General features: G+C 41.0%; 1 protein-coding gene across 1 annotated transcript; it reads right to left on the reverse strand.

The window, feature by feature from the left end:
- Nucleotides 1-1,875: 1,875 nt before the first annotated feature.
- Nucleotides 1,876-16,131, reverse strand: ALKAL2 (ALK and LTK ligand 2). Its single transcript, XM_009906578.2, has 5 exons — nt 15,820-16,131; nt 13,306-13,359; nt 13,126-13,206; nt 10,498-10,564; nt 1,876-2,868 (listed from the first exon to the last, which is right to left on the reverse strand). Exons 1-4 carry the CDS (start codon nt 16,076-16,078, stop codon nt 10,500-10,502), a joined length of 459 nt encoding a protein of 152 aa, XP_009904880.2. The 5' UTR covers nt 16,079-16,131; the 3' UTR covers nt 1,876-2,868; nt 10,498-10,499.
- Between the last annotated feature and the right edge of the window lie 11,236 nt (nt 16,132-27,367).

A 27,367-nucleotide genomic window follows, 5' to 3' on the forward strand; every position in this document is an offset into this window, starting at 1 on the left:
ATTTTTCCTCTGCTTTCTAGACTAGTAGAGCAGCCTTTCTATTTGTCACCCACTCTTCTCCCCTTCCGAGAGAGGGAAGCATATTGATAAAGGACCCTGTTATTTTTGGGGAGAGAGGAATCCTGCTGTCACTGCATGTAGTGCAGTCTGCAGAATGCAGATGAAGTTTTCTGTGACTCTGGCTATAGAACAGCTGTGTTTGTGCTGGTGAGGTTTCTGATTTATGCTAAAATTTCAATTGGACATAAAGCTTAAGAAACCTGCTTACAGAAATGCAAGTAGTAGATGTAACTCTTAAATACAGAAATGACGTATTTGTGCATTATGGCATTGCCAGTAGTTTTGACTTCTAAAGGAATAGTTTTTATTCCTAGAATAATAGTTTTTACTTCTAGCTAGAAATTTGCAAGTTAATAGCTGTTTCACTTCAGGGACAAGGAGTAATGTTTCAGGTCAGACCAAGCACTAACTTGGAAACAAATATTTTTCCATTTCTTGCATGAATGCTTGGACAGAATAAATGAGGGGAAATGATGGGCAGTTAGGGACAAGCCACCTTGATGTGGTTTTATGCACTAGCCTCAGAAGAGGAAGTATTTAGATATCCTGTAATGTTAATCTTCACCAAAGTGGCAATTTAAAATCTTCCAGTGAAAGTAAAATAACTCACAACACTGAGCATGTGATAGTTTGCTTTCCCATTCATGGCTGAGTAGGCGTTGAATCTACAGCTTCCTATATTGAAGTTAAGACTTAGAAGTCTTAAATCTTTATCTTGAAGCTGCTGAAGTGAGGGAGATAAAAGGGTATGGTTGTTTACCTTCAGTATGGTTGTTGACCTTCAATAGGCTTAGGAGTCTTCCTGTAATGTAATACTTGGTATTTGTGTTAAATTCAGTTCAGATTTTAAATGTTTCAGCTTGGAGGTCTATTACCAGCGAGTAATCTATTGGCTAAATAATTTACCAGCTCTACTAGGAAGAAAAAGCTGATTGATTTTAAGATTTTATCCTTAGTTTATTTTGGAAGAGAAAGAGAACACTGGTATTTTAAAAGAACTTGGTAGAATACAAGAAGGCAGAACAGGAATTGTCTTCAGGAATGACAGGAGCACAGTAGTGTTATTTATACTCCTTTATTAATATACCAAATAAATTACTGTTTTCCTTTTACAGGGAGATTTTCTAGACAGTTTTTATTTAACTAAATTTCAGGTGTTCTACTACAAAATGAGATACTAATTTAAACTCCCCTGTTGAATAAGATGCTGTGATCTGATTGCAGTCATTGGAATCAGGGAGAAGCGGACTTCCACCCACATGTTTAATGCAGATCAGTAGCTAAGTGAGTCCAGTAGCAGTAGATTCCTTTAACTACCAGTTTTTCAGTAGGCAAGTATTAATTCCATTGAGAAATGAAGCTTTAGCATTTAGTGATCACTGAAAGCAAATACAAAATCTGTACTTCTCCCTTACTAAATACAGCCATGTTCTTAGGATGGGATTTTGTACCTCTGCTGTTTTTTAATTCTAAAGAAATAGGTGCTGAAGGCTCTTCAGTGCAAGTGTGAATTTCAAAGATCCCAGCCCCTAGCAATTTCTCAGGGTGGGGAGAAGTGTATTTGGGTTTGTTTGTACATGTTGTGCTTTGAATTGAAGGTAAAATGGGGGCTAAATGCCAGTATTAAGATAAAAGTACCTGAGATTCATCGGCGGGTCACACAAAAAATTAGTCTTCCTGTTTAAGCCATTTTATGATGACAACTGGATTTAACTCCAGCTTAAGGAGAAAAGGGAAATGTGTATCAATGCGTTGAGTAAATGTTCACTGACTCCTTAAAAATGTTATGATACTAAAATGATGTATCAGACTGATTATATTGCTCTGCAGCATCATGAAAACTCCAAAACAACTATTTGTCACGAAAAAAGATTCAAATTTATAATGCTGTGGAGAACCGGAACAGCCTTGTGGTCTGGGCATTTTGTGGGACTGGAAGACATGGGTCTGTCTGTCCTCACAAATCCATGGAGTGTCCCAGTTACTGGACTTCTCTGAGGTGGGGGTACCTTGCTTTCTTCACTAGAGAACTCCTGCTGGAAAGAGGTTTGAGTGTGGGTATACGATTGTAGCTCCTGGAATACAGCTTGTTTATCTGGATTCAATGAATAGAAAGTAAACTGAGAACAACTTAATACCAAACACTTTATTACTTATGCTTGTTATTTACAGTATTTACATATTGCACGTTTGCTGGAATGTTTTATACATTAATTATATAAAGTAAGTTAATGGCAGCTTGTGTTTGTGTACAAAATCCATGCTCCACTGTCCAAAAAAATATGTCTACTTGGAATTACGTTGCTATTTGTCATGCAGTTTGTACTCCTAGGGTACAATGTGACCCCAATGCAAGTCTGTTTTAACCAAACTTTTAAAAAATTGCATAAGCATGAAGGATATCAAGTGACCACAACTACTGTGGAGCAGATCTTTAGTTGTTCTAAATATACAAACAAACATTCCTTAAAATTCTAGAATTAAGCAATAGAACATCAATTTTCTTAGTGAAATATTTGTGTTTACATAATTTTTGGCAGCATTACACATCAGTTGTAAAGTGTGTTTTTAAGTATGGAGCATTAAGTACTACTGGCATTTATGCTACTGTAAAGAATGTCAATCTGCAAACTGTTGACAACATACAAAACACATGTTGAAAGAATTATGGGAAGTAGTCTCTTAATCTGCAAAAATAAATCTCTTGTTCACAATGGAATATGTTATAAAGGTAATAAGTTCTATTTCCCTGTTGATTTCCAAGGCACTTCTCTTGGTTCTTGGTGTTTCTTTTCATGGTAATAGTATCTGGTGGATTAAAAGAAAGAAGAAAATTGCCTTTCATCATTTTTATACATGCATACATGTGCTAGAGAGTGTAATTATATTGAAATTTGTAAATAAAACTGAAGAGTTCAGTAATAACTTTGGAAAAGCCCACTAGTGCATTTGTGATTTTGCTCGGTGTACTTCCTATAGCCTGACTGCTTCATTACTGTCAGTTTCTTAATCTGGACTAAAATGTTGGAAAGTGTCCACTATTGTGCTGGTTCATTTTAAGTAGACAAAATACAGAAAATACACTCCTATCTGCTCAAAGTGTGCTCATAGTTCTGTTTGGCCTGCTCCTATTAGTGCAGTTGTGAACCAAAAAAGTTGAATAAACCTCAAGGATAGTATTAATGTTGCAGATTTCTGTCTTAATGTGTTGGTGGAAGCTGTTGATAAAATGTCCACTAATAGAAATCTGTCAAGGTAAGGTCTGAAGGATGTAGGAAGGATTTAATGTTTCAATGGGCTCACTAGTGAAGAATGTGGACTCATAAACAAGAAACAAACAGAAGTCATTTCCTTAGATTTGGTGGTATAAATATAGCCCCATGGACATGCAAACACTGAGTTAGCACCAAGTAGGAGCTGCAGTGGTTCAGTTTGCTTCCCATTCTATTGACACTCCAGAATATTTTCTTGTAATGAAATCAAAACAATTTCTATGATACTGGTATCAAAAAACTGATCAAAAAATTGTAGGTTTCCACATTGCTGATGTAATGTATATTGTCTGTACTCCAGAAATGTTAATGCTAAGGCTGACCAGCGAAGGTTTCTCCAACTCTTTCTCTTCACACACCTTTAAGCCTTCTGAGATTATGTAATGTACCAGTTTCTCTGTGTACACATCTAGAAATCTATCCTTGCCAGGAACTTCTGACTTTGTTTTTCTGCAATTGTACTTTCTGGACAGGTGACCATTGAATGCAGCATGTCTCTCTACCCATGTTTCATGTGTTTCTAAGATAAGCTGTTAATGCCCTTAAAGTTAAAAATGCTCTATTAGTCAACAAGAACTGCACAGGTGAAAAACATTGCTCTTACACGCAGACAGATTTCTGCTGAAGCTGATGTATCTTACAGACACCACAAGTCCACATGGGAAAATAAAAAACAATGGTTGTTTAATACCAGTGTCCTGCTGATGTCATTTTTTTGTTTTCACAGTTAGAACTTCCATATTGTCTGAACATGCATAACTCTCTTTCCCATGGTCACTGTGAATTCTCTGATATTTTGAGTTTCTCTGCATTTTCTACTGCTCAAGCGTAATTTGTAATAGAATCATTTGAATGCAGAGTCAGTTGGACTTGACATAATCCATTAGAAATCAAGGTATTGCTGCATACAGAAATACTTGTTAGTAGTATTTAAACATATTTCGGTTTGCAATTTTTTAAAGCTATTAGGAAATGTAATAATGTTACAGAAAAGCTTAATGTAATTAAGGTTTTTTTCCTGGCTTTGCAGATAGGACAAATAGTGATACTGTGATACTGTAATACTCTTTTTTTTTTTTTTTTTTTTAATTAATATCCTTCCTTAGAGGTGAAACTGGCATAAATTTGCCTTGCCTTGCATTTCCATCTATCTTATTTTCTTTGTGTGTGTCGCTAATGTACCATGTTTAAGCTGTGATGTTCATAAACAAATTAACCTGCTTTTGGTTTGATCATTGTGTGTCACAACTGACAAGTTAAACACTGGGAATTTAATAAATTATTTTTTCCTTACTAATCCTAAGGGGAATATGCAGCTCACTGAGGGTAAAAAAATTGGAAGTGACTAGAATGCTTCATTCATCATCTCATCTCAAGCTGCTTTTGTATGGATATCTGATAAGCTGTGTCTAAAGATTCCAAATGCTGAGCTAAATAGCAGTTTTCTAAATCCATTGTGTTCTCAGAAACCCTTGAAAAGCCCCAGATTTTCAGCATTGATCAATCTTGTGCTTTTCTATTTCTTTCATATAGTCTGTTGTATATATCACTTTAGGAAAATTAGACTGGAAATGAGCTGAAGGATGGCAGGCAGACTTAGTGGAGATCCTGAATACTACTTAGCTACAGTCTTTGCAGCTATCCTTCCTCCCCTTTCATCCCATTCTTAGTTCTTTTTTGCTAATGCAAAGAATACAAACCAAAACACAAACCCAACCAGCAATCTTGGCTGAAACCAACCAAACCATACAACTGTTCCAATTTTAAAAGCATAAATGAAAGCTATTGTAAAGGCATGACACAGCCTCCCCACTGTTCTCGTCACTACCTGTGCATGATGATGTAAGAGAAAACTAATCTATGTAAGAGTAGAATTAAGTGCTTCAAATACCAGTATGAGCTCTAAAACACTGCCAGTAAGGTTTTGTAGCAGAACTTCAAAGTCGCTGCTTCCTGCCATTAAGCAGAAGTAATTGAAAGTTGGATACGATGGGTCAAGCTTTGTACTCTGTTAGGGTCTACCTTCACTGATGCACAAAATTCACCTCATAATTCCATCTTCGCTTCTGTTATCAAACAAAAGGGCCTGACACTTCTGAATGCATTCAATGTTACTCTGAACAAGGACCACTCAGAGAAAACGCAATTAAGGGCTGTTGTTTCTATTGTTAGAAAACGCAAAGCAAAACTTCAGACCCCAAACATTATTTGGGTTTAAGAATAGTTTGATATAATCTATACATATATGTATTTTGTATATATACGTAAGTATATGTAATTTTCAGTAGCACTCAACACAAGAAGGACATGGAACTGCTAGAGCAGGTCCAGAGCAGGCCACAAAGATGATGAGGCTTAGAGCACCTCTTGTAAGCTCAGGCTGAGAGAGCTGGGGCATTTCAGCCTGGAGAAGAAGGCTCTGGGGAGACCTTAGAGCAGCCTTGCAGTACCTGAAAGGAGCTACAGGCGAGCTGGAGAGAGACTTTGTAAACAAAGGCATGTAGTGATAGGTTGACAGGTAATGGTTTTAAACTGAAGATTGAGATCAGACATTAGGAAGAAACTCTTCACCACAAGGGTGGTGTTTAAAAGTGTTTAAAAACCAGGTTGGATTGGGCCCTGAGCAACCCGATCTAGCAGGAGGTGTCCCTGCCCATGGCAGGAAGTTGAAACTAGATGATCTTTAAGGTTCCTTCCAACCTAAACCATTCTAGATTCTATTGAATATCTCTGTTGGTCATTAGGTCAACAGCTGGACTTGATCTTTGAGGTCTTTTCCAACCAAAACAATTCTATGATTCTTTGAATTGATATATAGTACAGTGTACAGGATTGGGACTTAGTGTGGTATTTCAGATGTCTTGATCTATTTAAAGTTTCCAAGATATCTTGTAGTGTCATCTTTTTCAACCTGTATTAGTGGTATGGTCAATACATCTTGAGGAGTTTACACAGATGTCTCTTGAGTTCCAATGGCAATTGCAGTTATTAGTGTGTGTTACCTTATTAGGAATTTATATCATAAGGAGTCTTAGACTTGTGTATATTTATTCTTGCAAGAAATACTGTATCTGCTGCTTTTCCTTTAAATACTGTTAATTAATCTGCATCCCTGGGAAAAAAGCAGCTGCTAGATCTTTTTCATATGGGTGTTTTTTTTTTTATCTCTGCTTAGCCTGAAATTCCTGCTACTTGTACTAGGTCTTCTGATTATCAGTATAAAACTCTTTGTGTCACTGGTTTACTTATGTTCATTTAAAATAACTGTAGAAGCTTAAAAAGAGATAAAAGTACATCAATACTTGTCAGTACAGTAATGATAAGAACTCTTCAAAGCAGAAATATGTAACCATACATGATAATGCAATCCTCAGTCCTTGAACTGCTCCTTATGGTACAAGGAAGATTTAAGCATACCTTATGAGATCAGTATGGGTCCCTAGCAAACACTTCAAGACCAGCTAATGGAAAAGGGAGGGCACCAACAGTAGCACCTGCAGTTTTCAAAACAAAGCAGTCAGATATGTATGACTGCAGCCAAAGTGATTGTGACAAAAGCTATATGTCATGGGAAATCTACAAGATCTGTATTGAGAACTTTAAGACTTCAGGAGTCCTGTTCCTGACACACAAGTTCTTAACTGGGAGGGTGGTGAGACACTGGAATGGGTTGCCCATAGAAGTTGAGGCCACCTCATCTCTGGCAATGTTCAAGACCAAGCTGCATGAGGCTTTGAGCAATCTGGTCTAGTAAGTAGTGTCCCTACCCATGGCAGGGGGCTGGAACTAGATGATCTTTAAGGTCCCTTCCAACTCAAGCCATTTAAGTACAAATAAAACCAAATTTATTCTTTTTTCCTTCCCCTCAAGGTGTTCTCTAAACATGGACATGTAGCTATGGATCTGAAAAATGCACCAAAACTACTAGTCTTGTAGAGCATCAAAACCTAATAATTATCTCTAGCCTAGTCCAGTCATAAAATCAGCTACCAAGCAAAATCAGAAATGCAATTTGTTGCAGGGGAAGGAAAGTTAGTATGGGTAATTAAGAGTGGGTTATTTTACTCGTCTGTAACATAGGAGTTTTAAAAGATATTTTTAAAAATTGTGATTACAATTAAACAGTCAAATTCTATTTCTCAATTTACACCTTAGTGGAGTAGTAAAAATTCTGTTACCTGATTCAGGAGTTAGTTTGCGTTTCCAAACTAATACTGACTAGTAGCCTTATAGCAGATACAGAAGTGGTTACCTATTGCCAGAGTAAATAAACTTTTCTTACACTAGAGAGCCATCTTACATAAGAAATGACATCAAAATGTTGTATTCCTATGTTTAAGTGGTACTATGTTGAAAACCTTGAAACTTTTTGAAAACACTTTTGGCTAATAACTGTACATTTTATGAGGATAGAAAATACGGTTTGGTAAGTGGAAAATGCAGAAAGAACCCACTTTTCTGAAGCTCAGTCCATGAGCATTTTATTTTTCTGTGAGGTATGTCTTACCCACTTATCTTCAACTGATGCAGTGGAAAAACTCCGAGGAGGAAGAATGCTTAATTTTTGGAGACACCTGTAGATTTCAAGGGGCATGTGGCAAAGAACAGCCTTCCTTTCTACCAAGAGAGGCTGATTAAGAGTGCTGACACTATTAATGATCTGTGTCTGGAGAATAACAGAAATGGAGGGTTATTTGCATTGAAATGTGCCTGCTAGCTGAGCAAGGCAGTTGTTTGGCAAAATGAGTGGGACTTTTAAAAAGAGGCTTCCAGTCTGAGATGCAAAATACTTTAGTTATTGTCCCTTCATATAATGAGTTTGCGATAGGAGGCGAAGATATAGCTAAAACTTTCTAATGGAAGGGAGAAAATAATTCCTTACTCTGATGTATGCTATTTACTATCTACTGGTAATAACATCAGTCACCTCTCTTCGGCAGGTGAATATTATTTTATAATAGTTGATTTTTTTACCCCTTTTCTGGGTTTTACAATTGAAAGGTTGAATCTCTGTCATTTTGCCTACTTAGGTCAAAGGAGTTAGATGTTTTTTAACTTCTATTTGTCCTAACATTACTGTATTAATTATACTATTAATTGTTTCTGGGATTCCATTGTTGAACATACTATGTATGTATGAGAGATTCATCTCCATGGCTGCATCTTTCAAGTTAAGACTATGATTAATGTAACAGTTACTGGACATGAGAGACATTCTGCATTGAAGTTGGGCTGCTTTAGGTTTGTTTAGGAAGTCAGACAAAAAATACTTGAAGAAATGTTGAGGAGTATAGCATAAAGTCAGGATGCTGAATTACATATGATGATTTAGTATATTATCTCTGTCCTTGCCATTAGAAAAGTATTTTGTAACATCCAGCTGGGATCCTCTCTTGTTGCAAAGCTGAATTGTTTTATTTATCCACACTGGATAGAGAATGGCTGACAGCCACATTTTATGAAATGAAATAGCTCCATCATGTTTTCCTGCAGTCATCTTTCATTTGGATTCAATAATCCAAATTCGTTTCAGCTATTCTTGTAAACTGAGTTTTCTAGGTCTTTGGTCATCCATGTTGCTCTTTGGACTCTCACAAGAAGCACCCATGTGTCTTCATGATGGGCTTAATTAAGTACAGTATTCAGCAACAGTGACTGTTTCAAGTGGTTTATAAACAATGTTTCTATTTATAAATTCCAGTATGCTGTTTGTTCGCTTTCAAATGTGACACAGTAGACACGTTTCATATGTGATCTACTACAACCCCTATGTTTTCTACACAATTACGTCTAGCTATTCACAACTTGCCATGTATTTGTGCAGCTGGTTACTCCCACATAGTTCTGCCCTTTACTCTAAATCTTATCCTGGTTTTAGACTATTCAGCTAATATTCCAAGATTATTTTCAGCTAATATCCCAAGATTATTTTCAGTTTCAAGATTGTATGCAATCATGGTTGCTTCCCCTACACGACTGTCACCCACAAATATCCTATCACCTGAGTTATTAATGAAAATATTGAACAATATCATAGCTGTAATGAAGCTGTGTGACTGTGTTCAATACTTTTTTCCAGTTAGACAGTGAAGCACTAATAACATTTCTATTTTTTTCCAAACATTTTTACATTTTTTCCCCAGATTTCCCTGGCTTGCTTGTGACAATGTCATGCAAAACAGTGTTAGTGTTTCAAACCAATAAAACTAAGATGCTTAGCATCTCTTGCTTTTTCTCACTGACTCCACAAGGTGTGTATTTTGTCAGAGAGTTAAAGTATTGTGGTTCAACAGCATTTGTTACTGACAAATCCATACAGGTTATTAAATATCCCTTTGTCAGAGGTCACATTTTTGTCCCAGGGAAGCATTTTGAGGACAAAATGTAAATTAGTCCTTTTATATTCCACCATATAATCATTAATATTGGAAAAGACCTCTAAGATCATCAAATCCAACTGTCAACCCAACACAGTCTTCTAGAAATAGGGATAGTTTGGAAGTATGTTTTTGGTTGGTTTGCTTTTGGTTTTATTTTGGTGCATGGCAAAATTTCCCAAGCATTTATAGGAATTAGAGGCACATCTTGGTAAAAAGGGAGGGAAGAAACCCATAGACCTGAGAAGTGAACACAATGAAAATTCCAAGAAGTCAGAGTAGCTTAGTTAGTTCAGCAATGTTACTAACTATGTATTTTAATTGAGCTACTATAAAAGCACCTGCAACATATCTTCACTTATGAAGCTTTCATGTGTACATTAACTTACACTAAATGTACACCACAGATCTACAGCTGCACACAGAAAAAAGGGCTGCTGCTGCTGCCAGTGCAGGCAATTGTGTACTGACTCAACCCTTGAAAAATAAGCTACAGCTGTTGTGTTTTGTTCTTTCACAACAAAATCTGTATCTGCAGATTAGATGCTGTTGTGAATAATTCACAGCTGATGCACACAGATTTCTCTATGATGACTTCCAGTAAGGGGTACTCTTTATTTATTGCCAGTATTTGTGAGATAAAACGAGGTACATCAAGTACTCTGAAAGGGGAATACCTCAGCCAAAAGATGACTGTTATTATAGTCCTATGAATTTTCATGTATGGAACACAAAATCCACTGCTTTGCTATACGGCTGAATGTCATTAGTGTTATGAAGAAGCTTACCTTTATCCTTCCATGCACATTGGGCTTACTGCCAACCGAGTAAGAAGCCTGGCACATCTTTTATAGTCTGTCATGAAAAAATAAAGAGCATAAATAGATTACTATAATAAACATTTTTGCCTTTAAATATAAAAATTGGTAAGTGTGCAAATTGTTGTAAAAATAAAGTTCAAGTAACACCTTTGTTTTCAGCACTATTGAAATAAACTCCTTATACTTTGAAATCATAGAATTGCTTTGGTTGGAAAAGACCTTGAAGATCATAAAATCTAACTATTATCTAACTCGACTACGTCTGATGGCTAAACCATGTCTTTCAGCACATCTCTGTAACACCTCCAGGGATAAGGATTCAACCACCTCCCTGGGGTGCCTGTTCCAGCCTTTGAGAACCCTTTCAGTCAACAACTTTATTCTTATATCCAACCTAAACCTCCCCTGGCGCAATTTGAGACAGCTTGTTCTCATCCTATCACTTCTTACTAAGAAAAAGAGACCAACAACAACCTGGCACTAACCTCCTTGCAGGGAGTAGAGAACAATGAGGTCTCCCCTCAGCCTCCTTTCTGGACTAAACAGCCCCAGTTTCCTTAGCTGCTCCTCACAAAACCTGTTCTCCAGACCCTTCACCATGTAAAGAGGAATGTGTAAAAACTGCATAAGAGAAAGCCATGTCTAATGGCACATGTCGCTATGCAACAGACTTATGCATAGTTATCTATAAACAAATAGCACCAATCTGCTTGGAGGCTCTCCAAGCATATGTAAGTATGCAAATGTGCTTCAATGTGGGATGTAAACATGTGATTGTAATATTTCTGTACCAGAGGAAGAGTAAGTAGTGCTCATTCATCTTTGAAACGCAACCCTCAGTAAGCAAGTCTATCAGCTTAAGTAGTAGAAGTCTCCAATAAATGGTCTTACTGGAAAAACTGTTAAATTAGGCAAATAATATCTCCTAGTCATAGGAATGTTAAGTCCAGCCCATGTAGGTGACCACGTCACACAAATTCCTAACTGTATAGTTTCATCTTAAAACTAGTAAAATTTTCTTCCACAGTAGCCCTACTAGTAGTACTTATCTTAGGTACCTTCTGCTTTTTAATGCATTCATAAGGGGCAGAACCAATGCAAAGCTAAAAAAAAAAATAATCTTTTTTCTTCTTTAATGTGGCAAACTGAAAGCAAATGTTGTGAAAGTTGCTTATGAACAGACATCAGAGTAAACGACTTTTTAGGTAATGATACTACTAGAAGATATGCCAACGAAACGCTTTTGTACTGGCTACCATCACATTACAGTATCATAGATGCTTTGAATTTCTTTGTTGTTTGGCCTTTGAATTTCTACATGGAATGCACAGTATTACCTGAAATCAGGAAAATCTCAAAAAGAAGCATCACATTGTGTGTGAAGAACTAAAGTGAGCTGTTTACCTTATTTTCCTAGAATAAAGTCACTTGAAGGAGACACTGGTCAGTCCAGTCTGGTGACTGCTGTTGATTTTCATTAGGCATTATTTCATTAATGAGTAACTACATCTGATGTTTCCTAGACATGCAATGTTAACAATCCCTAACTCACAGCATAGATATGCAGTAATTGCCATTCCTACGAATTATCCTCCATTATCCAGACATTATACTGGTGGTTATGTCTCCTGTCAGGAGGAAAAGGGCTTTAAGACCAACTCTAGTTTGCAGCCATCACAGCTGGGAGTACTCTTTAGTGCTAAGTCAAATGGTGTTTGTGCTGTGTTGTGAAAAGGACAATATGACCATTTGTTTGTTCAAAATGAGTAGTTATAAGCAACTTCCATCCATGTAAATGGAATGTGATCTGGTTAACCACTATCTATAAATTCTTACCTTTCTAAGGTATTCCTAGTCTGAAGCCTTATAATCTGAAGCCTTACTAACAGGGAAAAAGTCTGCAATTCTTACCAAATATGCCTTTAAAATATATTGGCCTGGCATATTTGTTAATGCTTGAAACTTGGAATCTGTAACTCTTGTTTCTATTCCCAGCTTTGCTACTGACCCAACTGGTTGACCTCAGACAAGTTAAATAAAGTGTGCTTCCATTCTGAAAAGGCTGTACTAAAATAGCATCTGCTTACTCAACAGGTCCACCTCACTATGAACCTGAAGTCACATCTTCTGACAACTGCCAATGTTTGATTTGCTTTTTTAAATTCTCTATGCTGATGACATATCATAAACTGCATTTGCTTATTTGTTTCCAGCAGCACTTTTCTATTTAATTATTTCATTATTTTAGTGAGCTTTAGGAAATAATACTTCTGTAATTCTCTGAAGACGAGGGTTGCAAATATTCCATGTCAACATCACTGGTAGGTTGGTTGTTGAATAGTCAAAATAGAAAATGTCTACAAAATATGTTCTACATAAATCACCAATGAAAATGAAATAACCCCATGTGGATTTCTTATCCTATCTTTAACTGACAGCATTAGAAATCAAATATGAGGTTTGTGAGAAAAGTTGTGTTTCTATGACAAGCAAACAGCTTTGGTTTGGAACCAGAGGCACATACATCAGCACCTAAGGAAGCAAGGTCCATTCTACACAGTTGCTGTTTTATGGAAGTCTGGTTTTGGCACTTACATGCTGGGATGGTGCAGTCCCTTGTGTTGTGATAAAGTCGATGAAAGTGTTTACTGCATTTTGGGCTAAAGTAAAGTGGACCTGAAATATAAAGAAAAAATAAGTGATAAATTAGTACAGCTCACAGGGAAGAGTAGTGCAGTTCATGGTATGCACATGAAATGAAAGATTAAAACATACCTGTTAAATGCTTTAAGAACTTGTCTTTCATCCTCAGATCTCTGGGAACTATTTCTGTTGGACAGAATAAAGAATAGTCACTGCTGCGCTGGAACTATGCTTGCCAAGCATAGTATGTGGACAGGGAATAAGCTCTGTCCAGCAAACATCACCTCTATGTCTTGACAGATGCACAAATGTTAAAAGTCCTTTGCATACAGGAGGCCAAATTACAAGCATTACTTTTACATAAGAAGCCACTGTGAAATGCACTGTGAAACACACTGTGATGATGAAATGAGCTGTCTGTTGTGCAGTCATCAAGGATGATGATGATTAAATAAGAGTCAGATTTTAGCTTTGAATTATATTACCAAGTTTACCCAGATTTAAGTTCTTCCAGGAATTTTAGTTCATGGTTGCTCAGAAATAGCACACTCTGATAGTGGCAAAGATCCAAAGTTACACTGAAATTTGGGATTGTGTCTTTTATTTCTCTTAAGCAAAAATATCTGCTCTTTTGTCACAAGTGTTATTTGTACAAGCGCTGTCCTGCTGTAATCATGAAACTGGATTGATCTACTTACAGGAATTTTTTTTCTTCTTCTTCCCTTTAGCAGTAAATAAAATTCACAGGAAATGATCCCAAGCAAATTGCTCTCTTCTGGCTCCCTATGTTTGTGGTTTACCGCCTTGTGTTTTGTGTTCAGCAGATGGCAAAATGAAACTGGTTTACTGAAATCCATTTTAGCCCTAACCCTTCCTGGTGTCTTCCTGATTTACAGCTATCTTTGATTGCTTTCCGTTATGAACTCTATGCTGATAGCTTAGTGCTGATTGTGTATGATACACTACATGGTGCTTTATTTATTTGACCATAAATGCCTAAGCAGCCTTTTTCATTCCCCTGGCACCTCTTATCAGATATAAAGCAGAGAGCATTTCCATCCAGATCTGATTCACTTGTGAGGTTAGACACTTCTCGAAAGTCATTCTTCATTTACTTCTAACTTTAGTCAGTGTAAGTAAAATTGACCTTATCATATTTGACCTAATTATGTCATGAAGAGCATTAAAAACATACATGCTTCACTCAGAAATTTCCCATGGGACAGGCTCACTGAGAAAGTGATGCCAAAAATGAAATTAAAGACTTTAGGCAGTAGTTCCTTTTTCAGAGTTGCTGGGAATAAATCCATTGTAGTAACAATGAAAAATCCAGCTTAGAAGTCAATAATGCCACTAGCAACTAATCCACTCTGAAGTAGGTTTATTATTTACACAGAGAACTGTTCAGCACAAACCAGATGTTATACACCAATATGATGATTTAAGGTGGCCAAAAGCTATGCCCATATATTGTGCAGATCAGGGTTCCCTGTCCAGTCTGGCCTCCTTAACTTTTCAACATTTATAAAACAAAATATTCTTGCTGTGCTGATCTTAAGCACAACAAAATCGTCTGCCTTTGTATATCGAGTAATCATCCAGATGGAGAAGTAACATTTTCATGACAACCAACAAATGCAAATTGTGAGGATATGTGAATATGAATGAGAATGAAGAAAAGGTAGAATGAAGCTTTATGAGACCAATAAAGGTAAAATAAGTAGCATACTGGTGACATGAAAACTACTTTTGAAAAAGGACATCTGCTGGAAAACATTGAGAAAGTCACCTTCAGTAGGAGTACAATGAGCACCAGTAATGCTGCAGAAGTTTGGGAGTGACAGTGAACAGTAAATTAGACATGGCATCAGGAGAAGCCAAATCAACTTTCAACTGGATGCACAAAAGTATATCATGAAAGTGAGCAGTAGCTATCAGTCACTATGTAGCTTGTACAACTGCTTCCAGATGGCTCTTCATAACCCTGAACATCCTAACAAAGCAACCCAGGCTTTCACTGGAGGTTAGAGAACAGCCATTCAAACGAGTAGAAGGATGACTGTAGGAGTATCTCAAAGTGGTCATTGCTTGTACAGTTACAGCGGAGCACTAGGTCTCAATTCCCCAGTATTTCAAAGGTGCTGCCTTCAGAGCACAGAAAGAACTAACCAGCAGAGTGAAAGGTTTACTGAGGCTGGGCTGCAGGAAAGACTTCTAGATGTGAGATCTACAAAGACGTACTATACGAATTCTTGCTGGGGTCATTGCCAGTAAACAAACTAAGCACATTTTAAGAAGTGGTGAACTTCCAGGAATAAAGAATGTTTCCATTCCTTGTTTTTTTGATCTCAGCCCACTTTAGTCTTTTTTTTTTCATTTTGATAGGTTTTGTTCAAAGCTAACATACAGGAAGCTGGACTTTCAGTTGTGTACATTATCCAGAGAGACTCTGAGATGTGAATGGAGTTTTTCTATTCCAAATTTGCCATCTGTGTCTGTTTCTGATACCAAAAGGAATCTGCAGGTATTTTGAGTGGTGAATCCTTGGTATCAAATTAGTAACCTGATATGATGTCTCATTCACCAAGGTAGTATAGAAATTTAAAAAAAAAAAAAAAATCTCCTAAGTCATGGACTGTGACTTACCAACTCTCTGTTCATCCTGGTATCCTCCATAGTCTGGCACTTCTCTTCGATCTAAGTTATAGTCGTGCTTGGAGAAGTACTGCAGCCCACTGTCCTTCTCCAGGTGATACCTTTTCAGTTCCTGAATGATCTCCATGATCAGATTTAGGAGACTTTGCCTATCCTTCAAATCTGCAGAGTCAGTTTTCTCTTTGCAATATCCTGCTGAGAACGTTAAGAGCAGCAGCCCCAGCAGCCCAGAAGACCTCAGTCCACTCATTGCAGTCTGACCAGAGGGGTGCAGGAGCAGCGGGAAAAGAAGGATCCGCTCCTGTGGGAGCTCCTATTTTCACTGGAAGAAAAAAGGGGGGGATGGGTCGGACGTGGGGACGCACATGGGGGTGAAATCAGAAACGTGACAGCAGGAGGGAAGCGCGGAGACCGCTTCGCAGGTGACAGAAGACGTGAGCCCAGCCCGCTCCGTCAGCCCCACGGCTGCCAGCGCCCTCCGCACCGAGCCGCCCCCCAGGGAACAGCTGCCCCAGCGCCCACCCTCCCGGCAGCCTGCTCTCGCACGAGTCCCGCGGAAGGGCCGCAGCAGGACCCTTGGCCCCTGCGCTTAGGCGGAGCAGATCCCCCGCCTCGACGGGCTAGCAGTACGCGACGAGGGAGCGGAGAAGCGCGGGCGAGGGCCGACAACTTTCCCCGAAGTTTGCCTTTTTTTGTGGTGGCTTTTGTTTTTTTGTTTTGGTTGGTTGGTTGGGTTTTTTGGTTTGTTTTTGCCGGAGAGCCGCCGCGACTGCGCACCGAGTGATCCCCCCAGCCCTCGCTGCGGGGCTGCGGGCGGGGTGGGCGGACCGCGGCTGGGGGACAGCGCACGGTAACGCCAGCCGAGTCTTTTATCCTCTATGCTTTCCCCCTTCCAACTCGGGGAAGGGTCGCGGGCGGCGATGCCTACACAGCAGCGGCAGCCAGCTGCAGCGGAGGACGCTGTCTCATCCCCGGGGCCACTCGCCTTCGGACGGCTGGGTGCCCCCCTATGCCGGCGTGCCGTGGGCGGCCGACCCACACAAACGGCTGCCCCGCGGTGCGTGGCGGCTGTTCCATGCCAACTTCGGCGAGAGTCCGGCGGCGTCCGCGTCCTGTCACCGGCGTGGCCCGACAGTGCCACCAGTCCCGCCGCAAGCAGCGCTCGTGCTCAGCGGGGCGAGAGGGACGGGGTCGTGGGGAAGAGAGACAGGGACGAAGGAGGCTTTTCAGTGCCTCCCGGCCGCTTTACCTGTGTCTTCGTCCCGGGAGTGTCTTCCTTACGGGAGCCTCTCCACCGGCTCTCCTCAGACGGCAGCGTGCGGCGAGCTCCGGGGAGTCCAAGTTTTCCGCAGCTGCCCTGCCCGCCCCCCCTCCTGTCCCTGCACTCTCTCTGTATCCACAAACTACTCCATCGCCGTCAGTCCCAGCGCAGCCGCTTATATAGGCTATAGGATGGACATGAGACGGTAGATAGTATCGACTTGGAAGTGGGTGGAAAACAATAAAAGTCCACTTGGCAACCTCGGGAGCGTCGCTGCTTGCACAAGTCCCCCCCTTCCCGCCCTCCTTTCCCTCCCGCCCCGGTCCCCCCCCACCCCGTCCCTCCCCCTCGTTCGGCTCTCCCGGGTAGGGCTCAGTCACTCCTTCGTCTCTCTCCGACGTAAGGAGACGGTCCCAAGTGTGTGCATGGAGTGGGAGGGGGCGGCGGCGGAAAGATGGGGACCGAAGCGATAGAGGGGCGCGTCTCGCTCGAGCCTTTAATTAGAAACTCGCTGAGGAGCCTCTGAAATATTCATGGCCTGGCGCGGCTCCCCGTCAGGCGGGTCCTCTGCCCCGCGGCCGCAGGCACCGCGTTCTTCGCCGTCCCCCACGGGGGGCCGCGCGGCGGGGGCGGGCGGGGAAGCCGCCTGTTTACCGGGAACTCCGGGGTCTGGCTGCGGCAGGGAAGGGGAGGGAGGTGTTGGGGCGGGGGCGAGCTACCGGGGAAGAGGAAGGCTATTTTCTGCTCCCTCCGAGCGGGAAGCTGGCGGAAAGGTGGCTGGAGCGGGGTCTGTGTGGAAGAGGCGGGCGTGTCGCCTTTCTCGCCGATTCTTGGCAAGGGCAGTCCCGGGTGGCGAGGCAGCTTCCTGGGCTCGCGGCGCGGCACTGCCTGGAAGCGCTCCCGGCGGGGCCGGGTGGGGTGAGGAGGAGGAGGAGAGCGAAGGCAGTGCCGCTGGCAGGGGAGCTCTGCCGGCTTCTTCAGCTGCCGGCTCCCTGAGCGTCGGGTGACAGCCTGAGCGAAAGGGTGGAGGCGGCGTGAGGAGCCGCTGGTGGACAGTGAGTGGGGCAACACCTTCCTGCAACCGTTTGTGCTTCCAAGAGCGAGACCCCTCTTGCCACAGCCGCCTCCCCAGAAATAAACACAGCATAAATAAACGCAGCCCAAACACGCCGCCCTCCCTGCAGAGCCCCTCGCAACGTGCGGAACAGAGAGGGTGAAACACGATCCGGCAGAACTTTCTGTTTACTTTGATTGTGTGGATAAAACCTCTCCCTTGGCAGCCGAAACGGGCAAATACAGGGTTGGATCGCGTGGCGGGCGCACTTCCCAAACGATACAAGACCACGAGCTGGGAGTGGGAAATGCTCCGGGTCCGCCTCCTGAGGCGGCAGCAGCGGCGGCGGGCGGGAATACGCACGAGCCGCGGCCACTACGGGCGAGCAGGCCCCCGCGGACAGGTAGCGCGCGCCGCTGGCCCCTCCTCAGTCAGCAGTAACAGTGACCCCCAGTGGCCGCTGCTGAGCCTGAGCCCGCGGAGCTGCCTGCATCCTTCCCGCCGCCCTCAGTCGGGCGGCGCTGAGGGGCGAGGTCGTTAGCGATGGTTTCTCTGTCCCTCAGGGGAATCGCCGCTCCCCGCCGCGCGGGGTTGTGTTCTCTAAATACAGAGTCCCAGAAGGATGGCGTTGGAGTCCAGCCCCGCTGCTAGAGCAAGGTCACCTAGAGTAAATCACACAGGGATACGTCCAGGCGGGTTTTGAATGCCTCCAGGGAAGGAGAGTCCATCACCATTCTGGGCAGCTTTCTCTAGTGCTCTGACACCCCTCTTGTTTACACGGGATTTTCTGTGTTCCAGTTTGTGTCCATTGACTGTACACCTGTATTATTTAAAGAAAAGAAAAAAAAAAAAACAAAAAAGAAGCGCCACATGATGAAGAAATACATCCAGAGGCAAGACTGAGCAAGAACATGTTGTCAGGAGTCCAGAATCCCACCTCCTCTTTGGCTTTGTGATTTGTTTCCAGTCACTTTAACACTCATGGGGGAAAAAAAAATAAAATTAATTGAACAAGCAGTTCAACAATGAGAAAGAATGGCTCTTTGCATGACTATGGCTGTATTTACAAGTTAGTCATATCAAATATTGACATGTCAGGGTCACCTAATGGAGACAGGCAAAGTAGAAAATGAGCCAGGTAGTGTACAGCCTGGTGTTCTGTGTCTATGATTACATTTCAAGCAGTCCTCCACCTGAAGTAATCTCTGGAAAAAGGTAGATAAAGCTACAGAAGTGAAAGAGGTGTCCAAGAAGCCAACTAAACACCTGGACTGATTATCTTCTGGCTTACAGCTACAATTTCTGTGTTATTTTTGGTCACCATCCCTTATGGAAGGAGCGGCCTGTGTTTTGTGTTCACACCAGTTCAACTCAGGAACACCGGGCTGCATCTTTCCTAGTAAGTACCCAGACCTGTCTGTCCTGTCTGACACAGAGACCAGCTGGCATGGAACAACCTTCGAGTTGGTGAGTAGTATGGCTAATGTATTTTTCTTTCTTTTGAGGAGACAGTGGACACAATCAGAAACCACCTTAGTCCCTCTTAGGAGGTAACTCCACCATGAGTCTAGAAATGGGATAACTGGCATGGACCAAAGACACAGCAAGGACAAATTAACATCATAGATGATTTCATTGCAGTGCTTAGGAACATTCCTTTAAATTTACTAATATAGAAATAGACTCAAAGTGCCATGGAGATATCTGAGATATGAGATAGATAAATAAACAACTCGTTGCCTCTTTATGCATGCAGAAGCTGAGGCAAAGACCTGTTGGGTTTACACTGAATTATACAAAGATGTGCAATAGTTCCCATGACTTCAGTGAAGTTTGTTGACATTCACACCAGTTTATATAGGATAATTTAACTTCCATCAGGTTACGTTTTTTAAAGCATGTTTTCTCAGGGCTCCTTCTAAGCTAACTACCTAACTGCTACCAAGTTGCTACTCTGCATCTGTACTGCCATCCCTGAGACTTCCACCCACCCTCAGTCTCACTCCTGAGGCTTCTAAAGTGAATACATGCACTGGCTGCCATGACCACTCAAAAGTTCTTGGGCTTTTTCTGTGGATACCGTGAAATGCCTGACTCTTGTCATCACTAAGTATCCAGAGTAGCAAAGAAAGCATTCTTCTGGGATTCACAAGATACAAGTTCTAGTCCCTTCAGGCAGAGATGAAAGATGAACACATCTTCCCATCCAGGACAAAGACCTTCTTGCTTTTCTTGAAAGTAGGCAGAGAGGAAGGTCTAAAACTCAGTCTCAAAAAGCATGAACCTGGGAGATCAGATTATAGAGGTAATGCTATTTAATGAGCATTTTGGCTTATCCCAGAGTGGGAGGTTTCATTTTAAAACATCTGCTGTGATTATTTTGGCTTATTTTAACAGCATGTAAAGTTAGTCAACTGTTCTGCCATCAAAAACTATGAATAGATCAATCTACAGTGTTATTATAAATGTCACATTTTTGAAGTAAACATGAAGATCCTCAGAATCAAGAGCTTGTGAAGTTAGCACACATGAATGAGAAGATCAAAAGCACTAGTTGGTGGATAGTTTTAACCAGTGTACACTTCCATGTTCCCTTAGTGGTTATGAAACAGAGGCACTATATTTGGGATTCAGAACAAACGCCAGGGAGAATTTCTAGCTATGTTAAATAACACACTTTAGTCACTGTTTTCACCAATTCCATTCTGTTATGCCATGCTAAAGGAAACGTATCTTGACTTCTTTTACTTTTGTGATGTACATGAAAACAAGAAAATGTGTTCCCTTCGGTTCTGTCTTCTAAGACTGGTGAAATTTTCATGCTAAGAGCCCTACAGCTTCAAGCTTGCTCTTGTTTCTACTGATTATAACAGACATGAGGGTCCCTATCTATATTTAATAAAAGCAAGTGCAACATTTTCTGAAGTGATTGCAGAACAGAGCTGATTGTCTAAATCAGGCTCATAACCAATACATGAACTGAGCTTACACTTGGGAAAAAATTCCAGTGGACATCATAACACTAGACTATAAAGGTGCTTCTTGCATTACTCTTTATGGACCTCAGAACCTCAAAACAATACTCCAAAATGCATTTTTTTTCCCTTAAGTGTCACATCAGCTTACAAAATTCTGCAGTTAAGTTGCACTGCTGGCTTGAAAACCAAAAGAAAAGCTTGCAAACTGACAGAAAAGTGGTATTTGTTCTTCAGGTTACATGTCAGTCTTGCTAGAGATAAATGTGATGGAATGAGACAGGACTGGTAACACTGTAGGGTTAATTGTGTATGTATCGGTTGGCATTGCAACTGGACTTCCACAATATTGTCCACACACATGGAATCTACATGTGTGATAGTTACTTTTTCACTCTATATAGAAAAATACATACATGGCATCCAACAGATGATGCTTTCCAAAATGTCTGCTTCAGGTTCTGAAAAGGCAGAATATATCTTCAATGTAATGTATTGTACGTAAGTATAAAATAATATTTATGCACCTGGCTCAGTCAGCTCTATGAGCCTCCAGCTCTCAGAGGCACTGCCCAATGATAGCTCCTGGGGGGAGTAAAGATGAGGCATTAAGAATTCCTATAGCACTGAAATCAGCCAGAGAACATATATAACTAGAACAAAAACTTCAACAGATGTTAGGAGTATTAAAGGCAATTGAGCATTTTAAGGGCTTTCCCCACTTCCTACCTGATGCGAACGCCAACAGGATTAAAATCCCATCAATTACCATTGCAACCAAAACTGAAGAACTTTGATATAATTTCCAAATGTTTTATCAGTATTAGACAGGCCTAGCTTTGTGTTTGGTAGAAAGTTTTCAAAGAAGAACAAACCACGGTGAAAAACCCAAACCAGATTTCTGGCTATAACTTTGCATGTAAATCCAAGCTCTGACTTGGCCAACGCATACATTACTGAGCCAATTTCAAAATTATCTTCAATCAGCTTTGCAGTGCTGCACCAATGCAACCGTGCTGTACCAGCTCAAAGCTGCTGTGGAAATGCTGATGAACTAGCGGGAGCAAATTTAGGTCTTATGAGAACAGTTTCTCTTTTTTAGTTGCCTTTCATGGTCTTCAAAGTATCCCCTGAAATCTCCACAGACCACTCCCCTGAATTATTCTATATGTAAGTTTTCAGAGATACTTTCTTTTGCACAGTAAAGATAAATACCCCAGGGAAGCAAGTCAAAGAAGCAAGTCAAACCTCTCTTGACTGCAGACTGTTGCCTACAGGAGGACACTAACACAGACCAGACCCCTAACTTATGCATCTAAGGGAGGTTGTGGGTTTAATCTCATTCTAAGAAACTACTTTTGAGGCCATAAGCAGTTCTATAGCTACTGTGCAGCAGTGAGCCTACAGAAACTGCCTTCCCATATCAAATTAAGACTGAGTAAAAAAACCTGGCTGATGTCTCATTAGCTGATAGAGTGCATTACGTTTTCTGGCCTGTTCTGATCTCTCTGTGCCAAAGGAAGGAGAATGGCTTCAGAATACGTAACAGCTCAGTAGAGTTAGAGGCGGGATAGCTTCTTTAGTTCCACCCCCCCGCTGTGTTTCTTAGCTTGGAGGGACAAGTGGATCACGTGTATTTTAGAGCCATTGCTGATAAATAATAACAGGTTTTGATGGTATAGCCTGAATTTGAGAATGTTATGTCATAGTGCGTTTGCACTGCTTCTTAAAAATTTTATGCTAAAAAACAAATGCCATCTCAGGCAACATAAGGATATCCCATATGACTCACTGTTAGCATCTGAATGTTAAGCACAAGCATCAAGGCTTTAAAAAGCAGAGATACTTTTTTCCTTCTGTGGTCATCAGTAGGCAGACACACTGCTCATTTAGGGAGCAGGCCTGTGACTGGCTGGTGGACAGCTGGGTGACTTTGACAGATCAGATGTAGAGCAGACCTATCAGCAGGATCATGGCCTAGAGTGGGCTTGTAGGCAAGCATACTCTTTGGATGATTCTCCTTCTTCTTTTCCTTTTTACACTCAGCTATTCAGCTAGGAAAATTGCAGCTAACTTTCTTAAAGGCACAGCCTAAACTGTCACATCATGTGTCTACTGAAGCAGATGAGGGAGGACTGGGGGGTTATCTCCTTCTAAGAAACTGTCTTTCAGGCCATAAGCAGCTGCACAATTACTGTGCAGCCCTGAGCCTGTTATATGTGTGTTCCCCGTTGACCAGTGTTTCTCTCCTTCCAGAAACCAGCATTGCAGTTCTGACTGTGCCCAGGTAGCCTCCTCATGAGCAACTTCATAATGAAATAAGCTGCTTTCCAGGGAAAGACAAAGTTTGTTCAACAGCAGTAGAAGACTATAAAGGGCAGACTGTAGAGGTAAGATGTTGACTCTAGCCTTTCTTGATTCTACACTCAGTGTTATAAAGAGATTAAAATACAGAATATATTTTCAGTGTAATATATTGTACATCACTCTCAGAGGGCTGTGAATGTTGTCTCTTCTTGTGTAGAAGTCTACTGTCATTTAGGGGAGAGAAAAAATCCTGAACCAGCCAATCTACAGGAAGTCCAGGAGCTGTAATACACAGGCTAAATTTGCAGGGCCAAATATAATGTGCTCAAGAGCATTGATAAAGTCTGTGACACTTAAGCCAGCTGGCACAGGATAGGCCACATCCATTGTGTGCATCCATTTTAATGTCTGTGAGAGGGCAGCCTTACGCAAACTATTCATTGGAACAGTTCCTGGGCTGCCTTGCTTCCCAACAGCACTGGGGAATCAGAGTTGTCCCAGACTAACCATTTAACGGTGCTGGTGTCTGCATTCCAGTGCCAGGAACCGACCCTGGCAGCATTCAGTTTTGTCCTCTGGTAGAGGTGGGTCCCACCATTATTGCAAGAGACAGAGGCATCTGCAAACTGGCCATTGTTTTGCGGACACTTACCGCTTGGTAGAACTTAACACTTGGTAGAATTTACCACTTGGTAGAACTGACAGGAGCTTTTTTGCATCATGGCCTAAACAGGAATGAAATAAACATTGAAATCTGGGAGCTGTAGCAACTTCAAAATGCAGCTTCATAACTTGAAAGCAGCTTCAAAAAATAGTTCCATGTCTTTACAATCAGGCAGATGTACAGGGCTTTGACTGGAGTCGGCAAAGAATCAATATAAATTGGGCAGAATCACATTGAAATCAACTTAGTTATAGTGCAGTATACAATTTTTCCTCTCTCACATACATATTAAATGCTAGATCTTTTAGATCTTGTATGACAATGGACAAGAATTGTCAATAGCTTCAGTTTTAGCCCAAAGGAAAAGAAAAGGTTAAAAAATAAGTTTATATGACCTTTACAAGCTGGTCTTTCTTCAAAGGCAAAAAATTATTTTGCCTCACATTACATTATATTTAACAAGCTGTAACAATACATTTTACTATTGCAGTTGCTGCCTTCAGCCTCTTTTCTGACCTGGTTGTCCCCCAAAACTTCATATTCTGTTTTTTGATGGAGAAATTTTCAGACATAACAGAATAATATCATTTTGAGGCAGATGAAAATGTGCAATTAATTTGAGGGGTGGTTGTTGTTGTTGTTATTATTATTCACTTTCTGGCTTATTCTAAGCTAAAATGTCAGCTTATTCTAAGTCTGTCTCACGGAACACTAATACCAAATGGTTCCAAAACTGAAAATTGACATAGATATATCACAAAGTGGGACCAAGCTTCAATTTTTATTTTTTTAATTTTCTTGTTAGTGTTAAAGTGTCATACTCAAAAATGTCACACTGTTAAAGTTCTCTTCTACACTTTTCACTCAACTTGTTTCTTTTTAGGAAACATAGTTAAATTTTTAAAAATCTAAAAAAAAAAAGAAGAACCACAAAGCACCAGGTCTCAGTATGAGAAAACCTTATGTTGCTTAATTTGATCCTACTTGTTATAATGAAAGATAAAAAACTAAATGGCGATTCACTATGAGATTTCACATGGAGTTCAGCCTGAATAAGAGAAGGAATGCAATTGTTTCCACCTTTTCCGGTTGGCATAGTCAGTTGGCATAGTGACAAATACCACAAGGGAAAAGTTTATGTCCTAAAATGTTAATTTCCAATTAAATATTCAACCAAGTGGTTACTTCTCTTGTATGCAAATTTTGTAGTGTGTTGTTCTGATAGATCAAAGAATTTGTCTCTAATTAAAGGCATGCAGATGGATTTTTATTGCTACCATCAGGTACGGAAATAGATATGCCTATTTATGCTCATCTTATTTCTATTGTAGTACTAGTTTAGTGGAAATATCACTTTGGCAGTTTCAGTTGTCAGGCATTGTAGTCAGATATTTCTGTTAGAGGCTGACACAGTATGAGAATGTTCTCTGGTCAGTGTTGCCCAATGCAACACTGCATTTGGAGTGAAAAAAAACCCCACCCTTCTTTCAGATGGAGATATTGATCTCCTTTTCTTTGTCCATTCCTCACTTGTTAGAGGAGCAAGAGGACAATACTCACAGGTTTGACCAGGTAATAGTGATTAGGAGCTAGATGAAATCTGCAATTTCCGTCCTCAGAAAAAGTGCAGCATTTTAAAATATCTTTCTTTTTCCTTGAGACAATCACACAAACAAATATAAAACCTTTAAAAATATTGACAGTGGAAAATAAATACTGAAAGAATTTCAGGAAATCACAAGATCTTATGATTCTTCCCAAATTAAGTGGTGCACACAGTTAATTAAAAAGTCAGAGCACTCTTTGTAGTTCCCCAGAATTAGGGCTAGCACAGAGAGCATGTGGAAGAGGATGTCTAACAAATTAAATCTTGATGTGCCTTTCAGCACCTTTTGGGGTGCTCCTCTAATGAAATATTGCCATGTTGGAAAACATCTTACTGGCTCTTTTCATGTAGTAGGACGCTCTCAGTATGAAAAAATGGGTGAAGGAAAAAAAAGCAAAGGAGCTCTATCAATTTAAGATATTTCTTAGCAACAAAACACTAAACATTGTTGCATTTGTTTTTGTTTTCCCTTATCCCTGCAGACAAGGTAAAACTCACTGTTCAAGAAGCAAGTTACTGTGTAGGCAAGTAGTCACATACCAAATAGCGAGGGACAAACAACAGAATAAGTTCTGGGTTTTTTGTTTTGTTTTGTTCATGACAAAATTAAGTATTTTCATTTTATTCATCTTGATCTATATTCAAGGGGGGATGGTTTTGACAGAAGAACAGTTATGTCAGCAGTCTAATGGCATGGCATTTAACAAGTTCAAGTGCCAGGTGCTGCACTTTGGCCATGGCAACCCCATGCAGAGCTACAGGCTGGGGTCAGAGTGGCTGGAGAGATGCCAAACAGAGAGGGACCTGGGGGTGCTGATTGACAGCCGCCTAAACATGAGCCAGCAGTGTGCCCAGGTGGCCAAGAGGGCCAATGGCATCCTGGCCTGGATTAGGAATAGTGTGGCCAGCAGGAGCAGGGAGGACATTGTGCCCCTGTACTCTGCATCGGTTAGGCCACACCTTGAGTACTGTGTCCAATTCTGGGCCCCTCAATTTAGGAAGGACATCGAGACACTTGAGCGTGTCCAGAGAAGGGCAACAAGGCTGGTGAGAGGCCTTGAGCACAAGCCCTGTGAGGAGAGGCTGAGGGAGCTGGGATTGTTTAGCCTGGAGAGGAGAAGGCTCAGGGGTGACCTCATTGCCCTCTACAACTACCTGAAAGGTGGTTGTAGACAGGAAGGGGTTGGTCTCTTCTCCCAGGCAACCAGCACCAGAACAAGGGGACACAGTCTCAAGCTGTGCCAGGGGAGGTTTAGACTCGAGGTGAGGAAAAAGTTCTTCACTGAGCGAGTCGTTCGTCATTGGAATGGGCTGCCCAGGGAGGTGGTGGAGTCACCGTCCCTGGAGGTGTTCAAGGGGAGATTGGACGTGGCACTTGGTGCCATGGTCTAGTCGTGAGGTCTGTTGGGACAGGTTGGACTTGATGATCCTTGGGGTCTCTTCCAACCTTAGTTATACTGTGATACTGTGATACTGTGTATACCAGGAGAATGGCAAATGGATCTGGCAGTTTTCTGTAGCATACTTTAGGAAAAAGCTGTTATTCCAATATTGATCACATATGTGTCCAGAGTAAAAGGATGCTCTGATTAGTAGCTGCCAGTAATGTGGAAAACAGCTACATTTTTGCTGCCATGAAAGGGAAATTGCATGGCTTTTTCTTATCCCATGA

Source organism: Dryobates pubescens, chromosome 3, assembly GCF_014839835.1.
Source record: "Dryobates pubescens isolate bDryPub1 chromosome 3, bDryPub1.pri, whole genome shotgun sequence".
NCBI classification, from domain to species: Eukaryota; Metazoa; Chordata; class Aves; order Piciformes; family Picidae; genus Dryobates; species Dryobates pubescens.

Bases quoted from the DNA above. Each gene is read 5' to 3' on its own strand.
- ALKAL2 (XM_009906578.2), bottom strand. From the start codon at position 16,078: ATGAGTGGACTGAGGTCTTCTGGGCTGCTGGGGCTGCTGCTCTTAACG. The intron at 13,207-13,305 runs GTATGTTTTAAT...TTTATATTTCAG, and splicing joins GTTCTTAAAGCATTTAACAG to GTCCACTTTACTTTAGCCCA. The intron at 10,565-13,125 runs GTAAGTGCCAAA...TTTTCATGACAG, and splicing joins GGACTGCACCATCCCAGCAT to ACTATAAAAGATGTGCCAGG.